The sequence below is a fragment of the Oryzias latipes genome, chromosome 5 (assembly GCF_002234675.1).
Source record: "Oryzias latipes chromosome 5, ASM223467v1".
In the NCBI taxonomy this organism is placed as follows: Eukaryota; Metazoa; Chordata; class Actinopteri; order Beloniformes; family Adrianichthyidae; genus Oryzias; species Oryzias latipes.
In genome coordinates this window covers 12,994,392-13,020,940 of record NC_019863.2, presented here as the reverse complement: position 1 = coordinate 13,020,940, position 26,549 = coordinate 12,994,392, and the positions used below count along the sequence as shown (strand labels likewise).

At 36.9% G+C, this 26,549-nt stretch overlaps 3 protein-coding genes and 1 long non-coding RNA gene across 4 annotated transcripts; 2 read left to right on the top strand and 2 right to left on the bottom strand.

Moving 5' to 3' along the window:
• The first annotated feature begins 1,395 nt into the window (after positions 1-1,395).
• On the top strand, positions 1,396-6,368 carry LOC101171239 (potassium voltage-gated channel subfamily A member 10-like). The gene is made up of 2 exons (XM_004068717.4): positions 1,396-1,825; positions 2,802-6,368. The coding sequence occupies exon 2, from the start codon at positions 2,968-2,970 to the stop codon at positions 4,648-4,650; it is 1,683 nt and encodes a 560-aa protein (XP_004068765.2). The 5' UTR covers positions 1,396-1,825; positions 2,802-2,967; the 3' UTR covers positions 4,651-6,368.
• A 7,696-nt stretch (positions 6,369-14,064) lies between these two features.
• Positions 14,065-19,464, top strand: LOC101169932. The gene is made up of 6 exons (XM_004068793.4): positions 14,065-14,619; positions 15,723-16,316; positions 16,452-16,556; positions 16,714-16,775; positions 18,422-18,682; positions 18,940-19,464. Exons 2-6 carry the CDS (start codon positions 15,731-15,733, stop codon positions 18,973-18,975), a joined length of 1,050 nt encoding a protein of 349 aa, XP_004068841.1. The 5' UTR covers positions 14,065-14,619; positions 15,723-15,730; the 3' UTR covers positions 18,976-19,464.
• Positions 19,465-22,098: 2,634 nt separating this feature from the next.
• LOC101170669 (60S acidic ribosomal protein P2) lies at positions 22,099-24,309 on the bottom strand. The gene is made up of 5 exons (XM_004068714.4): positions 24,194-24,309; positions 23,201-23,324; positions 23,081-23,129; positions 22,478-22,570; positions 22,099-22,231 (listed from the first exon to the last, which is right to left on the bottom strand). The coding sequence occupies exons 2-5, from the start codon at positions 23,321-23,323 to the stop codon at positions 22,155-22,157; spliced, it is 342 nt and encodes a 113-aa protein (XP_004068762.1). The 5' UTR covers position 23,324; positions 24,194-24,309; the 3' UTR covers positions 22,099-22,154.
• A 321-nt stretch (positions 24,310-24,630) lies between these two features.
• Positions 24,631-26,084, bottom strand: LOC111947422. The gene is made up of 2 exons (XR_002873258.1): positions 25,860-26,084; positions 24,631-25,731 (listed from the first exon to the last, which is right to left on the bottom strand). It is a non-coding gene; the product is annotated as an uncharacterized LOC111947422 (long non-coding RNA).
• Positions 26,085-26,549: the final 465 nt, after the last annotated feature.

Below are 26,549 nucleotides of genomic sequence, written 5' to 3'. Positions count from 1 at the left end.
AATAGCGCATTATCAAGGTCAGTTAAAAAAATCCCACAACGTACTATCTTGGATTTTTGAGAATTACCTTAGTGAGGTAAGTCTTTTGTTTTTGTTCCTGTAAACTGTGAGCACTTGGCTCAGACTCCTGAATATTGTTAAAAAGTAAGATTCCTTTTCACATAGACACACGCTGCTTTGCCTGTGTGGTGCAGCTCAAGGTCAAGTGTTTCCAAAGGTGTTTCCACCTGGCAGTTGTTCACAAATTAACCTGCATATTGCTTTGTCAACTTTGTGTGTTTACTGGTAAGGTGACAGTGTCTAAAAGGATGGTGCTGGTGTCAGGGAGAGCTGAATGATCAATAGAGGGCTGCATGGAAGGTCACAGAGAGGTGCGTTAATCCCTCTGGTACCCTGTCAGTCCTCCTGAGACAGGGGACACTGCACCAGCTGCAGTCCATGCCACATCTTATCGGTTTCCCTCCATTCTGCAAAATTCCTTTTGTATTGCGTGAAATGATTATTTACTTTGTCATTCATGACTCATTGAGTATATATGCACCTCCTCACTTTCAATCTTTTTGCTGCTCAATGTCTGCATCAAATTATATTACACTGTGTTCAGCTGACAACCCAACCCTCAGCTGACTGCGTTCTCAATGACATGTACAGTAAATCTGAGGATCCTACATGAAAAAAAGTCCTGCATGGGAGTCAGCAAAGGGGTTTTTGTGTGAGCTTGTGCACATTCTTGCACAGGGAGTTATGCATTGATATCCTTGTAAGCATGTTTTAGCACCAACGTTTACTTGAAATTCATGAATGCCTATGAGCATTCCGTTTCCTTAGAAACACCCAATTAAGTGGCAGCATACAGTGATGTGTGAAAAGGATTAGACTTCGAAGCCTATAAACAGTTCTAAACAGTTCTGTGACCTTGAAGCCATTTGTCCGCTTGCCTGCAGTGGTCTTGCTTGTACCGCAATGTTATACAGGGCACCAGCAGACAGACAGAACCTGCCTGCAGCAGAATGACAGTAAAATGAAGGGCTGATATCTGGCTTTAGGAAGCCAGGTAACACAATATTCAACTCGTGCTGCCAACTTGGCTGTCCTTCGAATAAAAGTACTGAAGTAATTTACAAAGTTTTCTGACACTTTAACTCTAACAGTAATAATGACAATAGAAATAATTTGCATGTTTTCTTACTGATTCGTTTTCAGGAATGCATACTTTGATCATTCAAAGCAAACAAGAAATCACAGTAAAATTTGGAAACAACTTGTGACAGGTTAGTATTACCTTACAGAATACTTTTGAGGCTCAACCAGTCGCACAGGTATTGCTGTGCAGGTATTGGGAGCTTTGGAGCATTGTTCAACCCCCAAGGTGATGATGGGTAGTATGCTACTGCATCAGGATGCTTAGACTGCAGGAAAAGGGGGAAAAGAGTGGGTACCACTCTCTCTTCCCCCCATCAAACAACGATTGGTTCCTGCTCTGCAAATCACCTATCACAGAGCTTACCAATAATGTATCTGCTGACGGAGGAGGGAACGCAAGAACAAAGCCAGGTGACCCCCCATTTAAAAACTATTTTTTTGCAGTTGGGAGTCTTTTTGCATAAGTGAGAGAGAGTGTAATTTTGTGCGTATATGTTGCTACCTTTAGCCTCTCTGGTTTCTTGCATGGTGTTAAATTACCCAGAGGGAGCTTTAATAGAGGTAGAGACACTCTTGATTGGGAGTTTGGATGGGGGAGAGTGAAGGGAATGAGGGTGAGCAGAGCAAAGCCGTCAGGCAGGATAGAAAGGACACAAAAACTTCTTCAGAGCTGGGGACACGGGTAAGCGCTGCAGATATTTGCAATCTATTTGATTTCAGTTTCCTTTTCTGGCAACATTAGATTACATGATGCATTTTAATTTCCTTTGATGCAAAAATTTCCAAATATCCATGGAGCATACTATGTGCTTCATTTTTCAATGTCACCTCAGTTCAGAAAGGAGTGACATTTATTTTCACTTCAAAGCAAAAACTGGTGTTCTTAAAAGTTTCTGCGCTCTAAGAATGGGAAACTGCAATTCTGTGTTTCTATGCTTTTCTTTGACCTTTTCTTTAAACTTAGAAACCCCTCTTTGCTTAGATAGGTAATCAATACGTATATTTTTTGCATAAGCGCTGTATAATTTCCTTACATAAGATTGAATTATACATCCCAGGGTGGTATATTATCTGCTGTGTCACTAGTGGAAAGAGTCACACGAGTCCAAAGGGCCCAAAGTGTCAAGTGCATTGCAGTCTAATAGCATGTGTCTGGGTTTGGTTACGTGCCGGAACCAGACAAAAGTAATGATATACAGCAAGCTAAACAAACTAAATCGAAGCACAATGGACAATCCTTAACGACAGCCAGCTTGAAATAGACCAATTTGGTGACTACAAAGAAACAATCAGGAATTCAAGGATGCATTCAATTTAGGGGATTTTATACTGTCTGTTAATAATATGGATTTAGTTTTTTATGGATTTTTTTTTCCAGAAGGGAATGAAACAGTTTTGTTGCACATGACAGCAATAATATCCTCCATGCTGCATGTAAGCACTTTTGCAGTCAATCTTGCCAAGTTGGTGTTTTCATTTAGGGCATTGGAGAGAAACTGAAGGGGAAAAAAATAACTGTACATGCAAAGTATCAGATGGCAGCTTCTCTGCTGATGCAAACAGAAGCTGACAGAAAAACCTCTTTACCAACAAAACTGGACTGCACCACTTAACAAAAATACAAAGTAACATTCTTTTCCTCTGTTCCTGCTTTGCAGATTGTCTAAAGGGGTGAATTCAGAAGGAGCGAACTGTAGCCTGAATGGTAACCTAACTAACAGGAGGAAAGTCCTGCAGGACATTCAGTGTGGAGCTGGTTGAGGCGTCTCCTCTGTTTCCTGAATTGGGCACAACGTATTAGTGTGGCTGACGACTAAGCAGGCGATGGAGGTTCCACTGGTTAATTTTGAAAATATGGATGATGTTGGCATCAACCTGGGTGATCCCAGTGATTCTGGTTACCCAACCTCACCTACTTCAGAAGCCCCAGATCAGACCCTCCTTGCCCACCACTTGAATTCCCCTCAACAGTCGCCACGCAGAGGACGCCGTGGGCATCACTCTGCTCAAGATGGGCTATCACCTTCCACTCCTCCCACACTAACCTCCAAGGCACACTCCAGCAGTGGCAGTTTGATTTCTAATCTGAAGCTCCTCATCAACAGTGAGTCTCCCACTGACAGCGTCTTCAGCAAGATGCCAAAGGACTATTATGACAATGAAGATCTTTTTGAGAAGCACTACATGGAAGACAAGGATGAAAAAGTTGTCATAAATATTTCAGGCTTGATGTTTGAAACCCAGCTCAGCACCCTCAACAAGTTTCCAGAGACACTGCTAGGTGACCCCATGAAGAGGATAAATTACTTCGACCCAATGAAGAATGAGTATTTTTTTGACAGAAACCGCCCATCGTTTGATGGGATCCTCTACTACTATCAGTCTGGAGGGAGACTCCGCAGACCAGCCAATGTTCCCTTAGATATTTTTGCTAATGAAATTGTTTTCTATGAGTTGGGTCATGAGGCAATGGAGCAGTTCCGTGAGGATGAAGGGTTTACCAAAGAACCTGAGGTCCTTTTGCCTACCAATGAACTGAAACGGCAGTTCTGGCTGTTGTTTGAATACCCGGAAAGCTCCAGTGCAGCCAGAGCTTTTGCTCTGGTCTCTGTATTAGTCATCGTAATTTCTATCTTCATCTTCTGCTTGGAGACTCTGCCAGAGTTCAGAGAAGAGAAGGACTTTCCTTCGGGTATAATCCAAATAATAAATGGCACCCAAGACAGTTCAACGCATCACTCCAAAGTAGTGGCATACCTCACTGATCCGTTTTTCATCGTGGAGACTATTTGTATCATTTGGTTCTGCTTTGAAGTTGGTGTCCGTTTTGTAGTGTGTCCCAGCAAAAGTGAATTCTTTAATAACATAATGAATATCATTGACATTGTGTCCATAATCCCCTACTTTGTAACTCTGGGAACTGAACTGGGTACCACACCGGATGACGATCCAAACTCAGGGCAAAACATGTCCTTAGCAACTCTGAGAATCATCCGACTCGTGAGAGTTTTCAGAATCTTTAAACTTTCTAGACACTCCAAGGGTCTTCAGATTCTGGGACAGACTTTGAAAGCCAGCATGAGAGAACTTGGGCTGCTGATCTTCTTCCTTTTTATAGGAGTCATCCTTTTCTCAAGTGCCATCTACTTTGCTGAAGTGGATGAGCCCCAGACGCAGTTCGTTAGTATCCCGGATGGTTTCTGGTGGGCTGTGGTTACAATGACTACTGTCGGTTATGGTGACATGTGCCCTATCACAATGGGAGGTAAAATGGTAGGCACTTTATGTGCCATTGCTGGTGTCCTAACCATTGCTTTGCCTGTTCCCGTCATTGTCTCCAACTTTAACTATTTTTACCACCGGGAGACTGAGCAGCAGGAAAAACAAGTGATGGATGCAGCAGCAGATGCTTCTCAGAAACTGTCAGCAGCTAACAAGTACGAAAGCACATTATCACTAAACAAAAGTAACGGAACATGGCAGAATGACAAAAATGGAATGCACTGATGGAAAATGTGAGGGATTTGTAAATGTGTCAGGCACAAAACCCACACAGAGGTTAATGAACATGTCTATTAGCTTTCTAGCTACTTTTTATACTTCAAACATGACACCATTTGCAGTTATTTGCAGTATTAATATGCACTGTGCAGTGAGACAGCCTCTGCACACGTGCCTGTCTGGAAGTAGATGTGTCAAAGTGCAATTAACACATCGTGGCAACAACACTGTCGGTTGATTTTAATGAGAATGGTCTGTTTGCCTTGAACCTGTAGATTAAAATACTGTTAATATTTGAAAGGCAGCTAGAGTTTTAAAATGTGCATGATCTGTATGAGACTATCTATGTCCCACTGAAAGTGAAAAATCAGAAATGTTTTCATATCAGTATGGATGGACTGCACCTAATCATCATCAGCACGCTTAAGACAGCCTTGACTGTTCAAGGGCAGGCAAACGTGTGCTGTGTAAGCTAAGAGGGCACTGGCGCACATTGTCTTATCAGCAAATCTATAGCTGTGAATGCTCTGCCAGCATCACCTCTCCATGTGACGCAGTGTAACCGTATCTGTGTGAAATTAGATAATAGCTGGCGCAGTAGTATGCCTGCCAGTAGGCTTCTACTGTAAATTGACTGCAGTGTATAAATCAAGCTTAGTTAATGTTGACTATCGTGCAAATGCATGTACCTATAGTGATTAAAATCAGGGGTTTTCATAACGGCTTACACAAGGTAACTGAACACTGCTATGTGTTTTCTGAAGATAATTCTCTTCTTATCACAGCAATGTTAAACAGGAGCAGTTTATTTTACTTTTGTTAGGCTCTTAGGATGGATACATTTTAGATGCCTAGGTCTGCAATTCAGCATAACATCCCAAGCTAATTTTACAATAAGACTTTTTTTCATTGTCAACTCCACAAATTTAACAGATTGCGCTATAAATCAATCATGCTATCATTTTTATTATATGCAAAGCCACCTTATAAGCACATGTTTTTACAAACATGTCTCTTCAGCACTTTTTGAACTTTGAACCATCTCTTCTTGGCAGGGGAACTTTGTTAATTGTGAAACAGTAAAATGCGAGCAATAATGTAGCAATGACGATAACATGTTAAAGAAAAAAGCTCTCAATTTGCCTTATTTTCCTTATTTTTGTACGGCACAATGGACCGTGATGAGAAATACCTCTCTTCTCAGCAATGGAAAGTCTTATATGTGTATGTTTAGGTTAAATGTATAACAGTTTTTTAACCATTTAGATTGTGAAATTCATATAGCAGGGACAGCCAGGATGTGTGGGGTTCCTGATGTGAGGAAAGACATCACAATAGGTAATGCACTTATTATGGAAAATAACAAATGAATTGACACCATTTATGCATGCCACATTTGATGATACTTTCTATACATGTGCGTGTATTATCCATATAAATATGGCTTGTACTGAAATGTCAATGGATGCCTTTATAATAATCCTACAGTATGCAATATGGTGATATATGATTGAATGTTGTATCCTTGACTTGACCACTAAAAAAAGCAATATTTTTGATTATTATGGAATAAGGTGGTCACTTTGGTAACAGCACTTTACTTTGTTAAAAACAGTTATATGTGAGGACTGTTGCTGTATGTGTCAACTTTGTACAGTAGACAGTGTCATAATTTGCTATGTTTTATTTACCCTGCAAAGAGTGCCTTTCATTAAATGTGTATCTAAAATAAGTCAAGTTTCCCTTGCATTATTTCATGCCAAATTGAAGCGGACGTAAAAGTTGTAACTACGTTCCTTGTGTTTGCATAAAGCTATGGCAAATGGAAATTGTGGTGTCAGTGTTTGGTGTTAGGGCTCAATTACCTGCTGACTCTTTTTTAAAGGGGCTACATCATGCTCTTATTAAGCCTTTCAGAGTAAACTATATCCATATATATGATAATATATTACCTTTGGCACACTAAAGAATGACATTTTTAAATGAAAATGAGTTGTTTTCGCATTTCATTTTCCTACCCGGAAGTAAGACGACTAGATCTTTGAGTCACCTCCTTTAGCTCCTTGTGGGTGCCGCCCACATCATGATGTCAACCTAGAGCCAGCCTGGGCAGTGTGTCTCCATTTCAGCCATGAAACCAAACAACATCCAAACTTTTGCAAAGAGTAACGTGCATATAGTGCATGTAAAATAAAAGCATTTTGCTGATCACCGATAGCTCAGTGGAGAAAGTGCCTGTGTGTTAGTCTAGGAGCAGTGCTGGCAATACAGACTCTTCCTGGATGGGGGTTTTCCTCACGGTCTACATCACAATGTGAGAACCCACTCGTTTTTGTGGATTGGAAAGCTGGTGCTCAGAGCACAGGTTTTTAGAGGAATACTCAGAAATGCGTGAATGAGTCCAAATACCGCTTTGGGGTTGTTTTTGTGAGTAATGAACATTATAATAGACTTAAAAGCTCAAAAAGTTAATTGTGCATGATATAGGCCCTTTAACACATTCTCAGTGCTACTTATATTCCTGGTATTGTGACCAAAAATTCTCTTGTGATGCCGTCCACATCATATAAAACAATTACTTGTTTTTTTCCTGCAAAATCTGTTAAAGTTTGCATTCTTTCAACAGGATATCTATAGCCTTCTTCAGAATAGCTGAAATCCCACTTGATCAGATGGGCAAATCTTGTGTTGGGTGAAGGGGAGAATGTGAGAATTAGAAATTGCTTTTGCATTTATCATACATCAGAAATAAAATCCTGCTTTTTTTCCTTTTGGTCTACCACAAAACATCTCTCTTATTCCCATAAGGGAGAAGCTTTAGTGACATTAAAGGTTGTCTGATCTACAATGCTGTCATTTTAGTAGCTAAAGCATCAAGTTAAATATGCAGACTGAATGAATAATTTACATAATCTACCTTGGCCTCCACAGCTCGGTGTGAACAGTTTCCCTTGCTTTGTCTCTTCAACCACATAAATGACATAATTTTAGGGAATATATTTTGGCTTGCTGTAACTAACTATATGAGATATAATAAACAATAACGTGCTGCATTCATATATTTTAAAATAATTACATCAATTGATCAAAATGTTCTTTGTATAAATGATTTAATGATATATGTTGATTCGCAAATGATTATAGTGTTTTATTCTGTTCATTACCTGCATAAGCTCTTATTTAGGAAGCAAACGGAAAGGTGCAAACCTGCCAAAACTAGTTCACTCGCCTACCATGTGACAGTTTGATGCTGAAGGGGTGGCATCCTAATTTTTTTCTTTTTTTCTTTTTAGTGTCAGGCTGTCACTTAGTTGGCTTCACCTTTGTTTTTTAGGTGGTTTGATCAAACTCAAAAATCCTGTTTTTTCTCTTTAGGCACGCATTATTTTTTAACAGTCTGATTCTTTTTGGCTTTTATGGGTAAAGTTACGTTGATCTCTTTCGTAGGCCTAGTGTTTTAGCTCAGACATGTTTCTTTTTGCATTTTTTTGGGTAAAATAAAACCAGCCTTCAGTTAAATATCATTATGTGCTCCTGCCGTTCTGGTTGGTCCTTTTCACAGTGTTAGTCTCAGAAAGACAAAGCTGCCCTCCCTGAGGAACACTGTAATAATACTGGCTCAATTATCAATGCCTTTATATATCAAGAGTAAGAATTTGCCAAAAGCAAGCCCAGACAGTGTTTTCTACTATGACTCTGGTCTTTCATTGTCCAAACTGGTGACAAGCTGCATCAAAGCTCTCTGAAGCAAACAATGTACAAGACTCACACAAAAGCTCACACGGTGAGTCATTTTAGTAGATTGGGTTTCTGTGCTGTCAGCAGGCACGTTAAACAGATTTCAAGCAGCACAGACAGCAGCCTGTGTGCTGCAGTCTACGCCCCGCGGAGAGTAAAGTCATCTACTGAGTTTATATGGATTCTACAGTTTAGTCCAGCTGCTGCATAAGTCACAACATTATCATATTTCTGACCCAAGTCAAAAAGCCCCAAATGCTTTAGGACCAAAGTATCACATATGTAATATTAGTCTAATGGTTTGAAAATTTAAATCAACTATCCATCTTTTAAAGGAATAATGGAATTGAGTAATGACGGTTTAAGCGTTAAAGTTGCTACACAAACCATGAGCGTTTGCAAAAGTTTTGCCTTTACACAAATGATCACAATGTTATGCTGAACGGTTAAATTAATACATTTATTTAAGTTCCCGAACATCCAAATAATTGAATGTCATTTTTTTTGCTTATAAGCATTTCTCAGAATCTAAGAGAGTCATGAAATTCAAGTATAGGTGTAACAATCTTACCGGTTAATTGATTTAAATTTCTACAATTAATTAGATCGATCTGTCTGAGGCAAGCAGGTAATCAAATCAACTTATACCATTATGTATACCATTCAAAATGAAACAAAAAGATTTTCAATATTGGAAAATACCATTTGGATTGAGGTAAAGTGGGTTTATTTTACTACGATGTCAAAATTACAAAGTGCATCACAGCGGACAACACACATTTGATGGCCCAAAAAAAGGATCACGCCATTATTACAGTCCAATATGTAGAAACACTTTGAATTTTACAAAGACACGTGACCATATATACATATACATAGATATTAATATTTTTTTTTTTGCAATGTTCTCACATCATTGTGTTTAAAGGAGAGACATTTATTTTGGTTAGGTTAAACACACAAACTCACAACATTAACATAAATATTGAACAAAATAAACCGAAAAGGTTTAAGGGTGAAGCCAAGGCTTATTTCACCGACCCTGATCACAAACATCACATCTACCTATGAAATGATAAAACCTAAAAAAAACAACAACTCCACATTTTGACTGAACAAAAATACTATTTCATTAGTTCTGACCACTTTGTTTTTAAACATATCTGTACCCCATAAATCATAATTACCAACTTTAATTTCAAAGAAACTCTGTATTTTGATGGGTACACATTGTTTTTAACTTTAAACATAAAAAGTACAATACTAAGACCAACTATATTAAAAATGTAAAAAATCTTTATGTAAAATAGCTAATGATTTAGAGAGAACATATGTGATATGTGGTTTCCATGACATTTATTGTCATTAAATTGATTAATTTAATCATCATTATAATAACTACCCATGCATGATAGTTATTTTGGCAGTGCTTGCTTATGGCTTGTAAATTTTTTTTTTTTCAAGTTTTCACCAAGGACCATAAAGTAAATTACTTAAACTGACTTCCCATCATGTGTGTGCCTTGTAAACACATGTGCTTATTTTAAGTAACCTTTTAAATAAAAACGTGTAATATAGTAAGTTGTGGGTTTTAAAAGATGTTTTTGCCATAGGTAAAGCATTATGAAAAAATATTTTAAAGTTTTAAGATGTGCCTTTAATTTATTATATTTTATAGGCGCTATGTTCCTCTCTAATCTACAATAATAAAGTCAGTAAGAAAGACTTTGAACTCTCAGAATAAACTTTTTGAAATTTGGAGCCTGATGCAGTTGTGGAAAATACCCTTCTCGTTTAACAGCAACCTCTCCTTTCTGCTCAGGTTTGATCCTTCAGGTCACCTTCTTCATCTTTCATTGCTGTTTCTCTGGAAAAAACATGACTCACATTTCATCCTACAGTGTCTTGAACTCAACCTCCACAGAGGTTTCAATGCAGCAGAGCAGCCACAGAGCACCTGCCTTTAATAAATATTTAGCTCATGCCACCTCTTTCCAGGTGCCTCAACATAAAAAATACATATATGTTAAAGATGTAAAACCTGAATTCTGTGGTGTTTTGACATAACATTTATTATAATAAAGATCATTATGATTAAAAACTGTTATGTGTGAAATGTTAATTATTTAGACTGATCAAGGTTATTTGAATAATTGAAAGTTATGTTTTGCTCCTTTCCTGTAAACAGCAATAATCCGGGAGTGTTGGATGAAATCACAAGAAGGCAGAGGTAAAAGAACCTGGTAATGTGTAACACTGTTTTTGACATTTCCTGGCTGCAGTGTGTCAGTGATGCCCATAAATGCCCAGGAATAATAGTGAAGACACTGAAATTGCATATGAAATTGGTAAAGATTTTTATCTGAGATCATTAATAAATAGCAAAAGGCATCAGACCTGTCATCAGCAAGTGTCAATCTAGGCTTTTAAAGAAAGGTTTTTTAAAATATATGTGCACCAATTAGTCCAATTCAGTAGCAAAGCGGCATAAGGTAGCATCACAGTTAGACTCCATCTGTCTTTTTTTGTGCTTCACTACAGCTCTCACGTGAAAACAGGGTGTCCAACAAGTGCTTGATGGGCTGAACAACAAAGAAGTCAAATGCGACTCCTTGTGGTTTCTGTTAGCTACTACAGGGAACTTCAAGGTAAAATTGTGTTTTTACTGTAAACAGTGTTCTTTTTGGCAATAAGGGATCGATTTCAATTCCAGAAAAGACTAAAAAAATTAAAACACTTGTCTCTGCGTTGCTGGACAAAGACGGTTGATTTAATTCACTTTAAAATTAAAGATAGCACGACACTTGGAAGAAAAAAAAACAATTAATTCAATGATTTTTTGTTTTTGTTTTAAAAAACAATTTTCTTTTTTTGTTGTAAGTTACCAGTGAACAAACTTGTTTTTTATTGGTTCAGTTCAGCCCCCTTTTCTCTCAGTTCAGTTGGTTTCCACCAGTTTCCTGAACCAATCATATTCACTATGACCAATGGGAGTGACTCAATACAAAAGTAATATAAATCTATAACATGGTATTTGTTGCAGCAAAGACATAATTTGTGGGAGTACCAATACCTTTTAAGCAATATCTTACTTATTTCACGTTCTGTAACCTCTATTATAACAGAAATATTGGTTAACATTTTATTAGGTAAAAATGTCACAAGCAAAATCAATATTCTGCTTGTGGTCAGACACTAAGGTATAGCTTTCTTTTTTTCTTAAATCGTTGACCCATATTCCCAGTTAGGTTTCATGAACTCATTAACACTTTGATTTTAGTAATAATACACAGAACAACAACGAAAAAGATGTGAATATCAATGTGTTGAGTTAGAGTCAGGAATTGCCTCAGGCATTCAGTAGAATTATTGTGTAATACATCCAAGTATAAAGACTATTGTCATTCATTTTTAATATTGCATAGTTTCGATATGGATTTTTGGAATGTATAAATTGTTTATGTTATAACTGTTGATGTTGTGGATGAGCAGCAGACATTGGAGGATGGAGGTTTTGTTTATAAAGAACCCACAACTAATATAGAATAACACCTTATGAATGTGTAATAGGTAAAAATAAGTGTTTTTTCTTCCTCCCACTACCTTTTCAGGTGGTTTGGGTTTATGCTCAAAATAAATAGGAAAAGGATTTTTATTTATTTATTCATATTTTTTATAGATCCAAAAGCAGTCCTGTCAAATGAAGCCGTTTTAAGGAATAGAAAATTGAGCATTTTATCATGTTTTATTACATTTTCAAAACCCCTTTTACTAAAAAATAAAGTCCCAGGTTATTTAAAGATATTGTCAATTAATCAATTTAAATCATCTAAACTTTAAACAGACTTGGATTGCTTGTGGATTTTGGACAAATAACTTTATTTGAAGTCATTTTTACACCATATTGCCTCTCGTTTTAATGTAAAATGCAATGCAATACATTTGTCACTTACTTCTCTTGGCACTGTGTTTAAAACAACTTACGGTACAAGACATAAAGAATGTTTGACAAGTGTGAGATGTCACTATTGTAAGGTGTTAAAGTATTATTAATTATTCGGTCTAAGGATTATGTTTTTGAAAAACAGTCCAAAGTAATCTGTACTCTACTGTACAACTGTTGCACAAACCTAGACGCATGCCACGGAATATCTGCATGTTTTTTTTTTTTTTCATTACTTCCTGGAAGAATCACAAGTGTTATCAGACCAGCTGCATTCATCTGAAAGAACACCTCTTCTGGGAAGTCACATTGGGTTGGATCAGTTGACTGACACCATGTCTTGTAAAAGCTTAACAGACATGTGTGATTAGGAATTTTGAAAACTTCATTGATAAAAAAAAGATTATGTAATAATTTAACCTACTGGCTTCAAACAGTACCTTACTAACAGTAGTAAACTGACTCATCTGATAATAAACTTCCATTATAGTTTATCCTCACTTAATCACAACTTTGCAGATGTCTGTTTATTTTTTAATTGAGATTTAATATGTGACCATTAAAATGTCTAATACAAACTTGACTGCCACCTTTAGGCAGACTGTTTCATACAAATATTAGACCTAGATATCGTTACAGAAATGAGGGTAAAGTGTAAAAAGGCACTAATTTGTGAAGGGAACTTCCCTTTATCATCCTAGTCGTTTTTGGCTTAGTACTGGTTGTAGCATTTCCTTTTATGAAATGAAATCTTTCCATGCAAGCTCAGTTCCTTTTCTATGACTTTTTAAAAACCTGATCAAATATAGTTTTAAAATGTCAGGAAGTCTCCAACCACGCTTGTGACAAAACCATGTTTGGATTTGTCAAAAGTTAAATTGGGAACTCAATTTTTACACTGATAATCTTTTACATAAAATCAGTCCCTGTGGTCTTTGGATTTTGCTGTTTTAGTCAAAATCCAAAAATCTGTGTCATTTTCAAGTTTCTGCAGATCAACAGTTGTTCAAAAGAAATTCGCCACTGAGTTGTGAGTGGGACTGTTGCTGCAGAGTATTACACCTCATTTCCCATCATCCCTTTGTATACACACTGTATTGCTAATTTACAGCCTCTCACAACCCCAACTTATGACCTAACATTAGCAGTGCAACAAAAATGGCAAGCAATACCAGAGATATCCAGCCGTACATCTTTGATACAGATGCCAGCTCAGATGAGGAAAACAAAAACGTACATGGATATATATGTTTGTAAGTGGATGCATCAAAATGGAGCAAAGCAGGGAGCTTGTGGCTTGCCGTTGTACGTCACTGCTACAGGCTTTTCCCAATGGCATTTTTCTGTCTGCGCCTGATTCACAGCGATTCGAATAAAGAAATATCTAGAAATGCAATTTTAAGCTTAATTTTCCATGTCTTCCATCATAAAATAATATAGCGACCTGGGGGTCGCCTTCAGCCCCTAAGACTCATGGGAAGTGGGGAATCTTGGTGTGAAAACCATGAGTGAGAGGGCTGGGAACAGAAATCACTTCCATGCTGTTTGACTATTTGTGGTGTGATCAAATTAATCGGGTAAGACTTAGAAAATGGGAAGTTTACTTCTCCTACTCTAACTTCCATTTTGTGATTATTAGTAGTAACATGGAGGTATGGGGTGCTAATAGTTCTCTATTGCAGCCATTGTAATAGCAGCTCAGCAATAGTGATATTCTTGCTAGATTGTTACAATATCAACATAAATTTAATCAGATTGGATTTATGACAATGTAATTTATAAAGATGCAAGCAGGGGGAATTAGAAAAAAATGGTTTTATGGGGGGAAGAAATAATCCTTGTATAGTTTTTGTTTCTCTGGTGCTGCAAAGCAAATGGGGAAGAGCATGTAGGTTTCTTTTTCGTGTGTTTTTTATGCTTATTTTACTTCCTGTTAAACGTGGTTCTGTGCTGCGCAACAAGGGAAGAAACCAATGACGGACACCCACACAAATGGAGGGCAGTGAAACCGTAAAAAAGTGTTATCAAACCCTCTTTGGTGACAGCAAACAGTTACTGTAAAAGAAGGATCGTGATAAACGCACGGGCATGTTGGAAAACCCCAGCTCTTTCATTTGTTGGAATAGTGCAGGTGATCTAGACCGAAATGTGGGCGGAGCCACCGTCTGGCAGGTAGAAGCTTTCTTTTTAGTTAAAACCCGGCTTTAACGCACACCGATTCTTAGCTGGACAAACAACATCTTCAAGTTGACACCTTCCAAAGGGTATTTGTGGGGAGTCCAGCGGATTTACAGGTGAGATTACAGATCCAGCAACCTAATCCTGTGTCTGAAGAACGTTTTGTCCTCACTCGGTCTTCTTCCTTTTCTGGTCCTATTTTTGTTCCCAACACCGTCAAAGCTCTTTCCTTTAACTTTTGTAAAGTTGATCGGTTCTTGTTCGTTCTTCTTTTCCATTCAAATTAATGTTTGAACATTGTTTTGCAGAATATGTGTTTAGTAGAGTTGAAGACGCAGAAATATCTGTTTTTACCTGTGTGTCAAATTCTATTTGAATCTGTGGGTGAAACAAGATCTGAAGCACGTAGAATAAATGAACTAATATAATGAATCATTAAAAGCAACAATAAGAAACAATATGACTCATCAGCCGATTGAGGATAAGATAAACTACATTTTATAAGCAGTAAGTATTCGATGTCAGATTAACAGCAAATCTAGTTTATGTATCACATTAGAGATTTAATCTGAAAATAAATAACTAAAAACTTTGAGTTTGAAGACCTGCTCCAATGAAAATTGTTTTTTTTTTTTTATGTTTTTGTGGCATTTATCATATGATGGAAGTTACATATCTAAGAAAATGAGATAAAAAATTACATTTTTGAGTATTTCAAATTGTTGTGAATCAGGAGCAGACATAACTACCATTGGAAAAAGCTTGTAGCAGTGATGCAGGTGCTGCAACGGCAAGCCACAATTACTATACGTCCACAAATAGATCCACATACATCTTCGTTTTCCTCGTCTGAGCTGACATGTGGCTCAACATTACTGTACACCTGGATAGCTCCAGATGTACAGTAATGTTCGCCCTTTTTGTTGCATTGCTAATGTAGTTTTGGGGGAGAGAGTATAAATAAAGAGATGAAGGGAAATGAGGACTGGCTTACTCTGCGCTAACACTCCCACCCAAAATTCAGATGCGAATTTCGAATGAACTCCTCCTGCTCTGCAGAAACTATGTAATATGTGAAACCGACACAGATTTTCGGATTTTCTTTGCTAAAAATGGCATAATCATAATGAAAAAATGGCTGTGAAACACTTTCACAATAGATCAAAATATGATCTGAGTGGGACTTTAATGTCAATTTTCTCTTTCCCATCCTTTTTAGAGCCAATAATGGAAACCGCATCAGAAAAAAACAAGCCTGCTCATGGCCAGCTGATCTCTGTTCCTCACAAGGACACAGTTCGTCTCCTAGAGGTGTACGTCAAGCGGAGCATCAGCCTAAATGACGGCAAACTAGAAGAAAAGCGCCATAAAGGAAAGGAAAAATGGGTGACCGTGTCCAAAAAAGTTAGACGTTCCTCCAGTGATCCTTCGCTCCACTTGGCTGATGAACCGATGCAGAAGGAAGCTGATGTTTTCTTTGAGGACGTTCCTCCATCGAATGTGGCAGAAAGTCTTCCCGCAGAGTCTGATAAATCGCTCAAGAAGAGGAAGAAGAGCAAGAAACCACCGTTTTGGAAAAATCTATTTGGCTTTTTGTCTCCAAAGACCAACAATGACAAGGCAGATGAGCCGGATGGTCCAGCGGGGAACTTTGATGGCGCTGATTCTGTCACTACGTGCCTCAACACAACTTCAGTCAATCAGCAAAAGAAAACTTTACGTAAAAAGTCTTTGAAGAGACGGTTCTCAAAAAAACGTCTTTCTATTAAAACCTTGAAAGACTTCAACCCTTCTGACATCACAGGAGTAGAAGGCAAGTGTGGTGATAAATCATTCATATGTGCAATATATCAAACAGTATGTAAGAAGCTCTAGTTCTATGTCATCGCTGTTTCATGTAAATGCTGTTGACACTAGCTTTCAGTAACCAACAACTGTTTATGTACAGCTGTCGTCAGTGTTGAACCGACATACTCATACTACGAAAAAGTGTCAGAGGAACTGGAAAGGATTGTGCACGAGGTCAAAGAGGAAACAGAAACTCCCTCAGACGGTGAGAAAAAAGTTCTGTACGTAGTGTTTAAAAATAGGTCTGTTTGTGGAAAAACCACTCTAGCTGTATAACAAATATGAACATGTTTTAGACCTAAGTACACAGACATTTAAGTTCTGCAAGTATTGAGAGCCGGTTGCTTTTTGTTTCAATTTAGAGGAACTGATCAAAAGGATTGCTGCTTTGACCATAGAGCACGGGGATGCCATAGATATTCAGGTAGGTGTTTATTTTTATTAGAAATGTCTAAAGGTTAGAACTGCTTACAAACTCTACAGCATTTAGTTACCTTGGACTAACTGCAGGGTATGTTTATGATGATGTGTGTGGGATGCTTCAACACAGAAACCTTTAAACTGTACCATAAAGATTAGACAAAGTCTAAACTCTGTAAATGATTTTGTACCTAAGAGACAGACCTAAATGCTAATTTAAATGATCTCTTTTTTAAAAATTTACCTGAGCCCAGAAGTTTTTTCTCAAAAAAGCATTATCTACTTTACAGTAGATATAGGATCTATGCTGAAAGCTAAAGCAAGTGAAGGGGAAGAAGCTTTTGACGTTCAGTAGTGAAAGCCCTGTATCATGTCATGTGACTGGTGTACATTTTTCTTTGTTAAAACTGCTTAGTCCCACAACAAAAGGGATTGAGAATTGTAAAGGGCCCCTACCATGATTATATTATGCCACTTGCACAAGTTAAAAATGTTGATTTCTAGAAGCCTTTTAAATAGCAAATCTGTTTGTTTTTAGTCCATTGTCATTTCATTGTTCTAATCTAGACCTAAAGTTCACACAAGGTGTACCTTGTGATTAGGGCTGGAATCAGGGAACAGTTGCGAACAGTTCCCGAAAATACGAGTACAAATAATTGCGTTGTCTGACATTGCTGATTTGCAATCTTCATAAAACGAATAGAGTGTAGTAACAATACACTTCAGGCTATGTAAATAGCGCTCTAAAATGCAGAATCTTGTTGGATTTTTAGAACCTAAACTGAACTAAACCACAGTTGCTACTGTGACTGGCAGTAAATAAACCTTCAAAGTACAAAATATATTGAAAATATGTACAAAATAGATAGATAGATAGATAGATAGATAGATAGATAGATAGATAGATAGATAGATAGATAGATAGATAGATAGATAGATAGATAGATAGATAGATAGATAGATAGATAGATAGATAGATAGATAGATAGATAGATAGATAGATAGATAATTAAAATAAAAAATGTTTTTATATGAATTTGGGAATATTACAAATATTACAAAAATCTTGTGATAAATTCCTCTAGAGATGAAAAATGTCTTTCTCAAACAAATCTATTGTAAACAATATCAGTTTAGATGAAAAGACTGATTGTTTTCAAGTTGTTACAGTCAATTTTCTTGAGGTATAGCTGTGTCTTCATTTATGATTTTCTTGTCATCTATCTTCTGGAACTGTAGTCCGCTAAACTCAGAGGATGTAAAAACTATGGGGAACATTCTCAGGATTTGTTCTAAAATTATACAAAACAACAGATAGTTTATTGTTTACAGCTTAAGTTACCAGGACGTCAACAGAAAAACTTTTGAGTGTGACAAATATAGTTTATTTCTTTTAAAATAGTTTTGGTTTTTGTCTGTCATGTTTTGTTAATTCTGATCTCCTGCTCTAAATGAAGGTATAAATGATGGTGATAATTTACATATTATTTTTGTTTTCATCCATCCATTAACTAGACTTATAAATAGCAACCATTGAAACATATTAAAAAGTAAGAATCGTGGTTTGACTTGTGAACCTAATCGGATTGCCATTTAAGTTAAGATCCACAGCCATACTTGTGACAGTTGTGCTCTTCTTCTCTCCTCCAGATGAAAAAGAATCCCATCCTAAACAGCTTCTTTGGGCAGATGACGTACTCCTCCTTCCAGAAGCTGGTGGATGCATACCTGGAGAAACGAGTGACGCCTGTGGCGAATCCTCCCACCGTCCCTCCCACTGCCCCAGAGCTGGTCAAACTGGCCTTCACTCTCGACTTCACTGCCAGGGTTGCTGGACTCTCAAAACAGAATGTGGGCCATATTACATGCCTTGGGAAAAGCTATCTGCAGAATCGATTTGAATACAAACAGGTAAGAGGCAACACATGAGCAAGTTTTCAAGGTAGATAGCTTAAACGTTCTAAACCAGATTTTTACCCATAAGAAACAAGACCAATTTTTTCCTGAAAAATGAAACGCCACAAACAAAGTGGACCACTACACATTTCAGATATTTTTCTGTTACACTGACGGGTGGAAAATGATATGCACGTTTTTACTTAAATTGTTTCCATGAGTGTGGATTGCCAGATTTGATCAGTTTGACATGGGTATGATTCTTCTTCCAGGTATGTTCGGATCATCCCTGGTCTGACAGCGACTAAGAGGAAGCGACCCCCTAAAGGCAGCATTTAAAAATTCTTCCATTGCACTAAACCGCTGGTGGACCACGACAACATCAACAGCTCGCAACTTCCTCTTCTTAATTTAATTAAACACGCAGAGCTTCTAATCAGATATGAAAATATTACAGTTTTTTTTCTGAATTTTAATCGTCTGTGACTTAAAGAATGTGATGTAGCAGAGTGTTTGATAAGATGTGCATTTTCTAATGTATACAGATGTGAAGGATCTACTCAAAGAGTGAGATCTGAGCTTGCACACAGGCCAAAGCACAGAACTGTGAGAAGGCAGCAGCACTACAAATATGTTCCTTTTTATTTTAATTGTTGGTGCAATAATTGTACAGATGTTAATATATAAGAATATTTTAAATACTGTATGTTTATGAATGCTGGCATTCATATTTTCTACTAAAAAGATACCTGATGTCAAATTTTTATTATCTTAATAAAAAAAAGCTGTTTCGAATCACATGTCTATACATTTTCTTTTTTTTTAATCATGCAAGAATCTGATATTAATTGTAAGGGGGGGGGGGGGGGATACATAGCATAAGAACAAGGTTTTTATCATTGTTCCATTGTACCAACCATCTGCATGGTAGAACTTCTCTTTTCTCTCAATCCCACCCAAGAATTAAACAAATCACTGCAAAACTTTCAACAACAGAAATTATAATCTGATATTTTCCGTCGATTGTGTTCATCATTTCGTAGATTCTGTAACCGGTATTCTTGCTTACAAAGTACAAAAAATTTTTAGGACACAGTTTTGTTAACTGACTAAATCATGTATTAATGAGGCTGCTTGTAGGTTATTTCAGAAATGTGGGACTGGGAAGGGAATTTTTGTACATCTGACACAGCTAACGAACATGTGGCCACACGCTCCACGGATATCAGTAACTGGAACACTGACAGCTGCTTGAACACAAGACATAACTGTACCTGACGCCACACCCTGGATTTGCAGCTGTTCAAGTGTTATAGACTTTGTGAAAGAAGAAGCCATCAAACAAAGCTGACTAAAAAAAGTTATAAAGAAGTGGGGCATGAGACAGATGCCCTACATTAATAGCAATCTTTAACAACAAAGTATTACAGGGCTCTAAAATCCATCCAATTTGGTCAGAATCAGCAGATTCATGGTGATCGTGTGAACAGTTGATGATTGACGGTATGTGAAAAACTGTTTTATTTAAGGGTCGCTGTGACATAATTGGTGTTAAAAGATTAACTACGGTGGCCCTGAAGTTCAAATCACATCAACGAAACGCAAAATCATCATAGAGATTGCAACAGTTAAAAAAAGGAAAACAAATATTAAAAAGAAAACATTACATAGTGGAAATAAATAAAAAATTCCTGGAACTAAAATTATTTCTAAAAAGAAAGAAAAAGAACAAAAAACAAAATTAAACATTTCAGAAAACCAAAGTAATTTTCAGAAATTAAAACGAAATGTTAAAAATGACACAAAGAAGCAACTGGAAAAAGTAGGTATTATGGGAGATACCCAATTGGATGAAGACGTTTGTCCATCATTTTGACAGACAGTTATTAGACATGAAGCGCACCACCACTTTAAACCACAAACATGAATGTTACTGCAGACCCAAACATAGCTGCTGCTGTCAAAGAATATTTTGATTCAGGACATACCTGTAAAGAGATTCTGGATGTGCTCTGTACTACTCATAAAACCTGTGGAGGACTCTCTCGCTAGCTTTCAGCCCTTTACACCCCCAAACCTACATTACTGGTGCAACAAAAATGGTGAGCAATATTGGAGCTATCCAGCCTTTCAGTTTTGATCCAGATTTCAGCTTAGGCAATGAAAACGAATATGTACATGGATCTATTAGTGGACCCATCTGGATGAGGCAGACCCATGTCTTTTGCTGTCACGGCTTGTTTTTATTTGCTCTCATTCAAATAAAGATATACTTAGAAATACAGTTTTAATCTTAAATAATTTTATAAATGTCCTCCATCATGAGAAAACTGCCACAAGAACATTTTAAAAATACCAAAAACCTGAATTTCATTGGAGTGGGTCTTTAAACACCAATTTTTAATGTACCGTAACTTAATCAGTATTGTAGAACTTTGTTTCAAATAAAGGACTTTTTGTTTACCAGTTTGTAAGTTCATCATTTTCAAGTCCAAATGCCAATATTGCCAGCACATAAAACTGATGAGTTAAAGACAATGTGGTCGAAAAGGTCGTTGCACCAAACGTTTGTGCTGGTTCACCCCTCTTTTTCTTAATTATACTCCCTTAATTGGATCAGGACTTTGGACCACAGGCCAATGCTAGTCCTTTTCCTTGGCCCAGCTGAGACATTTCCTCCATTGCCCCAGACTCAGAAGTGGTTTGATCCGAGGAGCCCGACAGTTGTTGCCCATCTCCTGAGATCATCCGAATGTTGTTTTCAAAGAAGTAACTTCCTCTACTCTGAGCTTCCCCCATATTGAACCCAACTAAGACAGTTGAACCAAACTGAACTATTTTAATGACATGTAGGGAACCTGAGCAGGTGCTTTGACTTTAGTAGATGATTAGTTGGTGAAACTTGGTTTAAAACATTCATGTCCTGCAAAATTTGGGCAGATTTCTCCACAGTATAATTTTCTGAAATCCTGTTTTTTTTTTGTTTTTTCTGAGCTGGAACCTCAATTGATGTAAAATTTAACAAATAAATACTTGAAATTAATGAAAGAGTGGGCTCTGAGTCTACACTTCTCCATGATACTCCATGTTATTATGAAAAGGTCTGTTCCTAAGAAAGAAGTAATCTTTTGGATGAAGCTATTTGATTGCAAACAAAGTGGAAAAGCTGCCCTGACCACCGTGTCATTATTTTAATTCCTGTGACACTCAGCTAGCACCATCCACCACCACCACTGTCATTATATAAGCTTAGCTAGCTGGTGAACAGACTGACCACACAATTTTGGTTGCACAATGTCTACTTACAGCAAAATATTCCTAAACACCCCCCAACACTTCATATTAGAAACACATGTGGGCACTCTTAGAATTATTACCTGGCGTTGTCAAAACTATGTACCAAGAATTTTGAACAGAAGAAGGGACAAACGTTTTCTGTGTAAACATTTTACATTTTTTATTGCTTTTTGAGTACAGAAAAGACAGATTAATCAAAGAGTCCAAAGCCCATATCTTCGTCTGACTCTTCTGATTCCTCTTTCTTCTCTTCCTTTTTTTCTTCAGCTAAAAAACAACAAAAAAAAACATCAGTTTGCCTTTGCTAATAATAATTAGAAATAATTGTACATAATTGCTACAGTATAAAAGTTTAAAAAAAACATCAGTTTGCCTTTGCTAATAATAATTAGAAATAATAGTACATAATTGCTACAGTATAAAAGTTGCAAAAACAAACAGGTAATTATAATGGAGGGGAAAAAAGCATTTTTCTTTATAAGCTTGTGCCAAGATTTAAAACTATATACACACCTGGAGCGGGTGCAGCCCCAGTAGCTCCACTAGGAGCAGCTGCAGGAGCTGCTACAGCACCACCTGCTGGGACAGAGGCTAACTTCGAGAGGCCTGCAAAGACAAAAGTGGCTTTCCGTCAATCCTCAAACCAACTTAAAATAAATGCAATATCTGGTGCTGGAGGGACATGTGTATGTTGTGATTTTGACATGTATTTAAAAAAAAAAAAAAAACACCTTTTAGTGCACTTTTTATTTTAAAACAACTATAAACGATGGACAGCATGCAGTTCCATGTGTATGGTCAAATCAGAATCGGCTTAAAGTGAATGAAAAAAAACTGTAACACATTGTAAATAAAGAAAAAAAACGTTTAAGTTTAAACTCGAAAGCACACATTCTAAAAGGATTTTTTAAAAATCAAAATAGCAAATTAGAGGGGAAAAAATTAACTTGTACTGTGGTCAGTGTTGTGTGTGGTGGCAAGTGGTAAAGGTGGATATGAAGGCTATGTGCATGCCAAGCATTAGTTCACATGGAAACCAAAATGAACCAGCAAAGCATCGCTGTAGGCACACAGGAAAACATTTACAGAGATGGACCGGGGGGGGGCAGCCTTTACCTGAGTTCACAACTTCATTGATGTTCTTCCCATTCAGCTCACCAATTACCTGTTGCAGGACAGAGTTAATCAAAATCAAATTCCCACTTCCCACTGAACATTACAATAAGCTGCTATTACCTTATTCAAGCGTTCATCATCGGCCTCAATTCCCACACTGCCCAGGATGTCCTTAATGTCCTTTGCAGAGGGGCTGGTGTTTCCACCAAGAGCGGCAAGGAGGTAAGCGGCCACGTAACGCATTCTGGATTTAAAAGAAAAAACACAATGACAAAAATCCCAAAGGCTACAGATAATACATTAAAATTGGGAATTGAGTGGATAAGTCTATGCAAACTGTATAATCACCCATTAATTTTTTTTTTTGATTTCAAGAATCTAGAAACAACTTAATATTAAACAAGTTTCATTTGTGTAATGAATGTACAAAGCAGCCTCAATATACAACTTCTAAAATTGAATTAATTTACAAACGTAAAATTCAATTCTCGTCGTTAAAATAAAATACTTTAAAAAAAAAAAGGTAAATATTGATTGATTTGTAAGTCACTACTTATTATGGCCACTAGTCGGATTCCAAATTACGGGCTATATTTACCTCCTTACATTACAACGAAAAAAAAAAAAAACTTAGGTCACCGGTCTATTAAAAAAAACAAGAAACATTACAAACACGAATAAAATTACAAACGGTTCGCTCACATACTTTAAGTACTCGTCTACGGTTTATTTTGAAAGTCGTCAGGTTTAATTCGTGTTAGCTTGAGTTCTCTTTTCTTCGCCCCCTCTTCAACCAAAACATACTTAGATAACAAACGCCAACAAAACTGTGACAAGGAGCGACGTAATGACAAGTTGGGTACGTTTTGCTTTTACATATCAGAGCTTTTTAAGGCCTAACTGCGCGACATTTGTCATGACTCATGCGAGATGATAGGCCGCAGCATGGCGCGACATGCTGCTGCTACTAGCAGCAGACATCTTTTCTTCATTTACAAACACACATACCACAACAACAACACACAAAACTGGAGAGTGTTGTTTCAGTTACAAATTAATATACAAAGAAAACAAGCAAATACGACAACACGACATTAATAATCTTAATCTTACTTTAAGTCTAAACAGACACGAAACGTCGGTCACGCTAGGAAATTCCGGAAGAGGACGAGAGGCGGAACCGGAAGTAGTAATAAGTCCGTGCCTCAATGTTATTGGTCAAATTGAAAATCAAACTGTTTAGCGGCGTTGAACGTGATGGTAGAAATTAAACGTACTGTTACTTACGATGCTTTTTGGTATCTCATTACGATTAATATTCTCCTAAAGTCTTTTTTAAATATGTAAATAAATGTTTAAGTTTATTTTTTATAACAATTATTGAGAGCTCTTGTTACAATTCCTAAATACTATTAATTTCATTTACTTTAACAGCCTTTGGTAATATTGTTTACTATTTAAAAATACACAAAATAGCAACTGATATTATCAGTGTTGTTTATTAAGGTTATTGTTCTATAAGGATGTAAGAAGCAAAAGAAGTCAAACAGTTTTTGTCAAACAGGATTGTTTATTTATCAACCAGTTCATACTTTGTTTTCAATAACAGCATTTTTCCAACTTATCCAATTATTATTATTGGATTAGTTCTTGGTGATTGACATAAAAAAAAAAACGATTTTGACAAAGTTATTCAAAATCTTTCAGTTGTAGCCACGAGGGGGCCCAAGCCAGGGTCTCATTCTGCTTGTCCCAAGCCCAGATAAATACACAGGCTTGTGTCAGGAAGGGCATCTTTGCCAAACCAAATAGACCAGTAAACTTTCATTTATCAGAATTATTCACAGTTCCAAATTCCTTTCTTTAGTCAATTTTCACAGACACAAAGAAACAAACTGTTTGGTTTTTATTTACTTATGCATTTACATATGTCATTCATTTGTTAAGGATTCAAAGTTTGATTTATTTGTGCACAATGTTAATGTATCCATATGGTCTTTCACATAGCAGTAATTATCTCAGTAGTTTACATAGACATGGTTTCAAACATACACAATTGATTTTCCATGCTTGTGTTTTTACTGTTCTTGTTCTACATTTGGTCCAGCACTGCTTTCAAAAACTAGCTGCAAAAAAGCCTTTCTGAGACACTTCAAAATGAATGAAAGTCAAAGTTTAGAGAAGACCACTGTATAGGAAAAGCATTCCATTGTCATTTGTACAAAATCTCAAAACATTTTCATCAAAAAAGGATCTTCTTCCAATCATGTTACAATTCAGCCAGTTCTTCCTGTCTTTCCTGAGTAAAAAGCCAGTTAAACAGAGATACCAAAGAGTCAAATGCAAATTCTGGCACCTTATTCACATTTGACACATACCACATTTTATAGAGACATTCACCCAGTAACACTACTAAAAAAAGGACCAAAAACCCAAAAAAGATTCGATCCATGCAATAGTTCGCCTTTTCTCTGAAACTCCACTGCTCCCAAGGCAGCAAGCGCCGGGCTTCACCATATTTACTCAAGTGCAGCAAAGCTTGATGTTCGCTGTCTAAGTTTTCTTCTGGAGCCTCCAGGTCTTGACTTTCCTCTGCACTGTCAGTCTCAGCCATTTAGCAGTGTATTACTACCACAAATGGCAGCTTCTCTCTGAATCCAGAAAAGCAAAACAAGAAACAGAAACAAAACATGAAGACAAATCTGAAACTTTGGGTTGAAATAGATTTGGTTAAAATTTTTGAAATGGTTTTTCTTTTATATAAAATGAACAGTCTTACCTTGAAGATTAGTTCTTTAAAATGAAACAAGAAAAAGAAAATGAAAGTCTTTTACAAAAGTGAAAGCTTCAATCCTACTTTTGAGTCCCTCACATTTACAGGCACATACCACAAAATTCAAAAGCAGTGAATGCCAAGTTGGATGTGCGACACCTTACTCATTAAGATAAGGGCTAAGGATTAAACCATACTCAGCAGTTTCAAATCCCTTAGTGAGGATGAAGGTGACAGATGGTAATATACGCATTACCCTGGTGGAGACTAAGATACAGACAGACAGAATAAGGTAGAGGGGAAAGGTGACCATTTCCGAAAAATTAAAAAGGAAATTTTCACTTAAATGTCACTTCAAGTAAAAAAAAAAAGACTAAGTTTTTTTTATTTAAATTGACCTTTTCTGACATGTTTTAACATTTTTGATAAACATGAATGAACAGGCGATGATGATGACAATGCAGAGCAAATGCAGAAGCTTTAGCTTACGTGTTCCAATAAATCATGTCATCTTAAATCTCTTTGGGTAATTTACTCAAAGGCTATGGACTCTTTCAGCCCCCTGCCACAGCTTTTAAAATATGACTCTAATGAGCTGAAGAGACCACTGTAGTCTAAAAGCTTGTTGTTAATTAAAGAATTCTGGCCAGGGCTTAGTTTCCTTTCAAGAAGTGACCTTGCTGTATTTTCAAAAAT

Coding starts and splice junctions, on each gene's coding strand:
- LOC101171239 (XM_004068717.4), top strand. CDS start 2,968: ATGGAGGTTCCACTGGTTAATTTTGAAAATATGGATGATGTTGGCATC.
- LOC101169932 (XM_004068793.4), top strand. CDS start 15,731: ATGGAAACCGCATCAGAAAAAAACAAGCCTGCTCATGGCCAGCTGATC. Junction 16,317..16,451: donor TGACATCACAGGAGTAGAAG/GCAAGTGTGGTG, acceptor GTTTATGTACAG/CTGTCGTCAGTGTTGAACCG. Junction 16,776..18,421: donor GGGATGCCATAGATATTCAG/GTAGGTGTTTAT, acceptor TCTCTCCTCCAG/ATGAAAAAGAATCCCATCCT.
- LOC101170669 (XM_004068714.4), bottom strand. CDS start 23,323: ATGCGTTACGTGGCCGCTTACCTCCTTGCCGCTCTTGGTGGAAACACC. Junction 22,571..23,080: donor CAATGAAGTTGTGAACTCAG/GTAAAGGCTGCC, acceptor TTGTCTTTGCAG/GCCTCTCGAAGTTAGCCTCT. Junction 22,232..22,477: donor TGGGGCTGCACCCGCTCCAG/GTGTGTATATAG, acceptor GTTGTTTTTTAG/CTGAAGAAAAAAAGGAAGAG.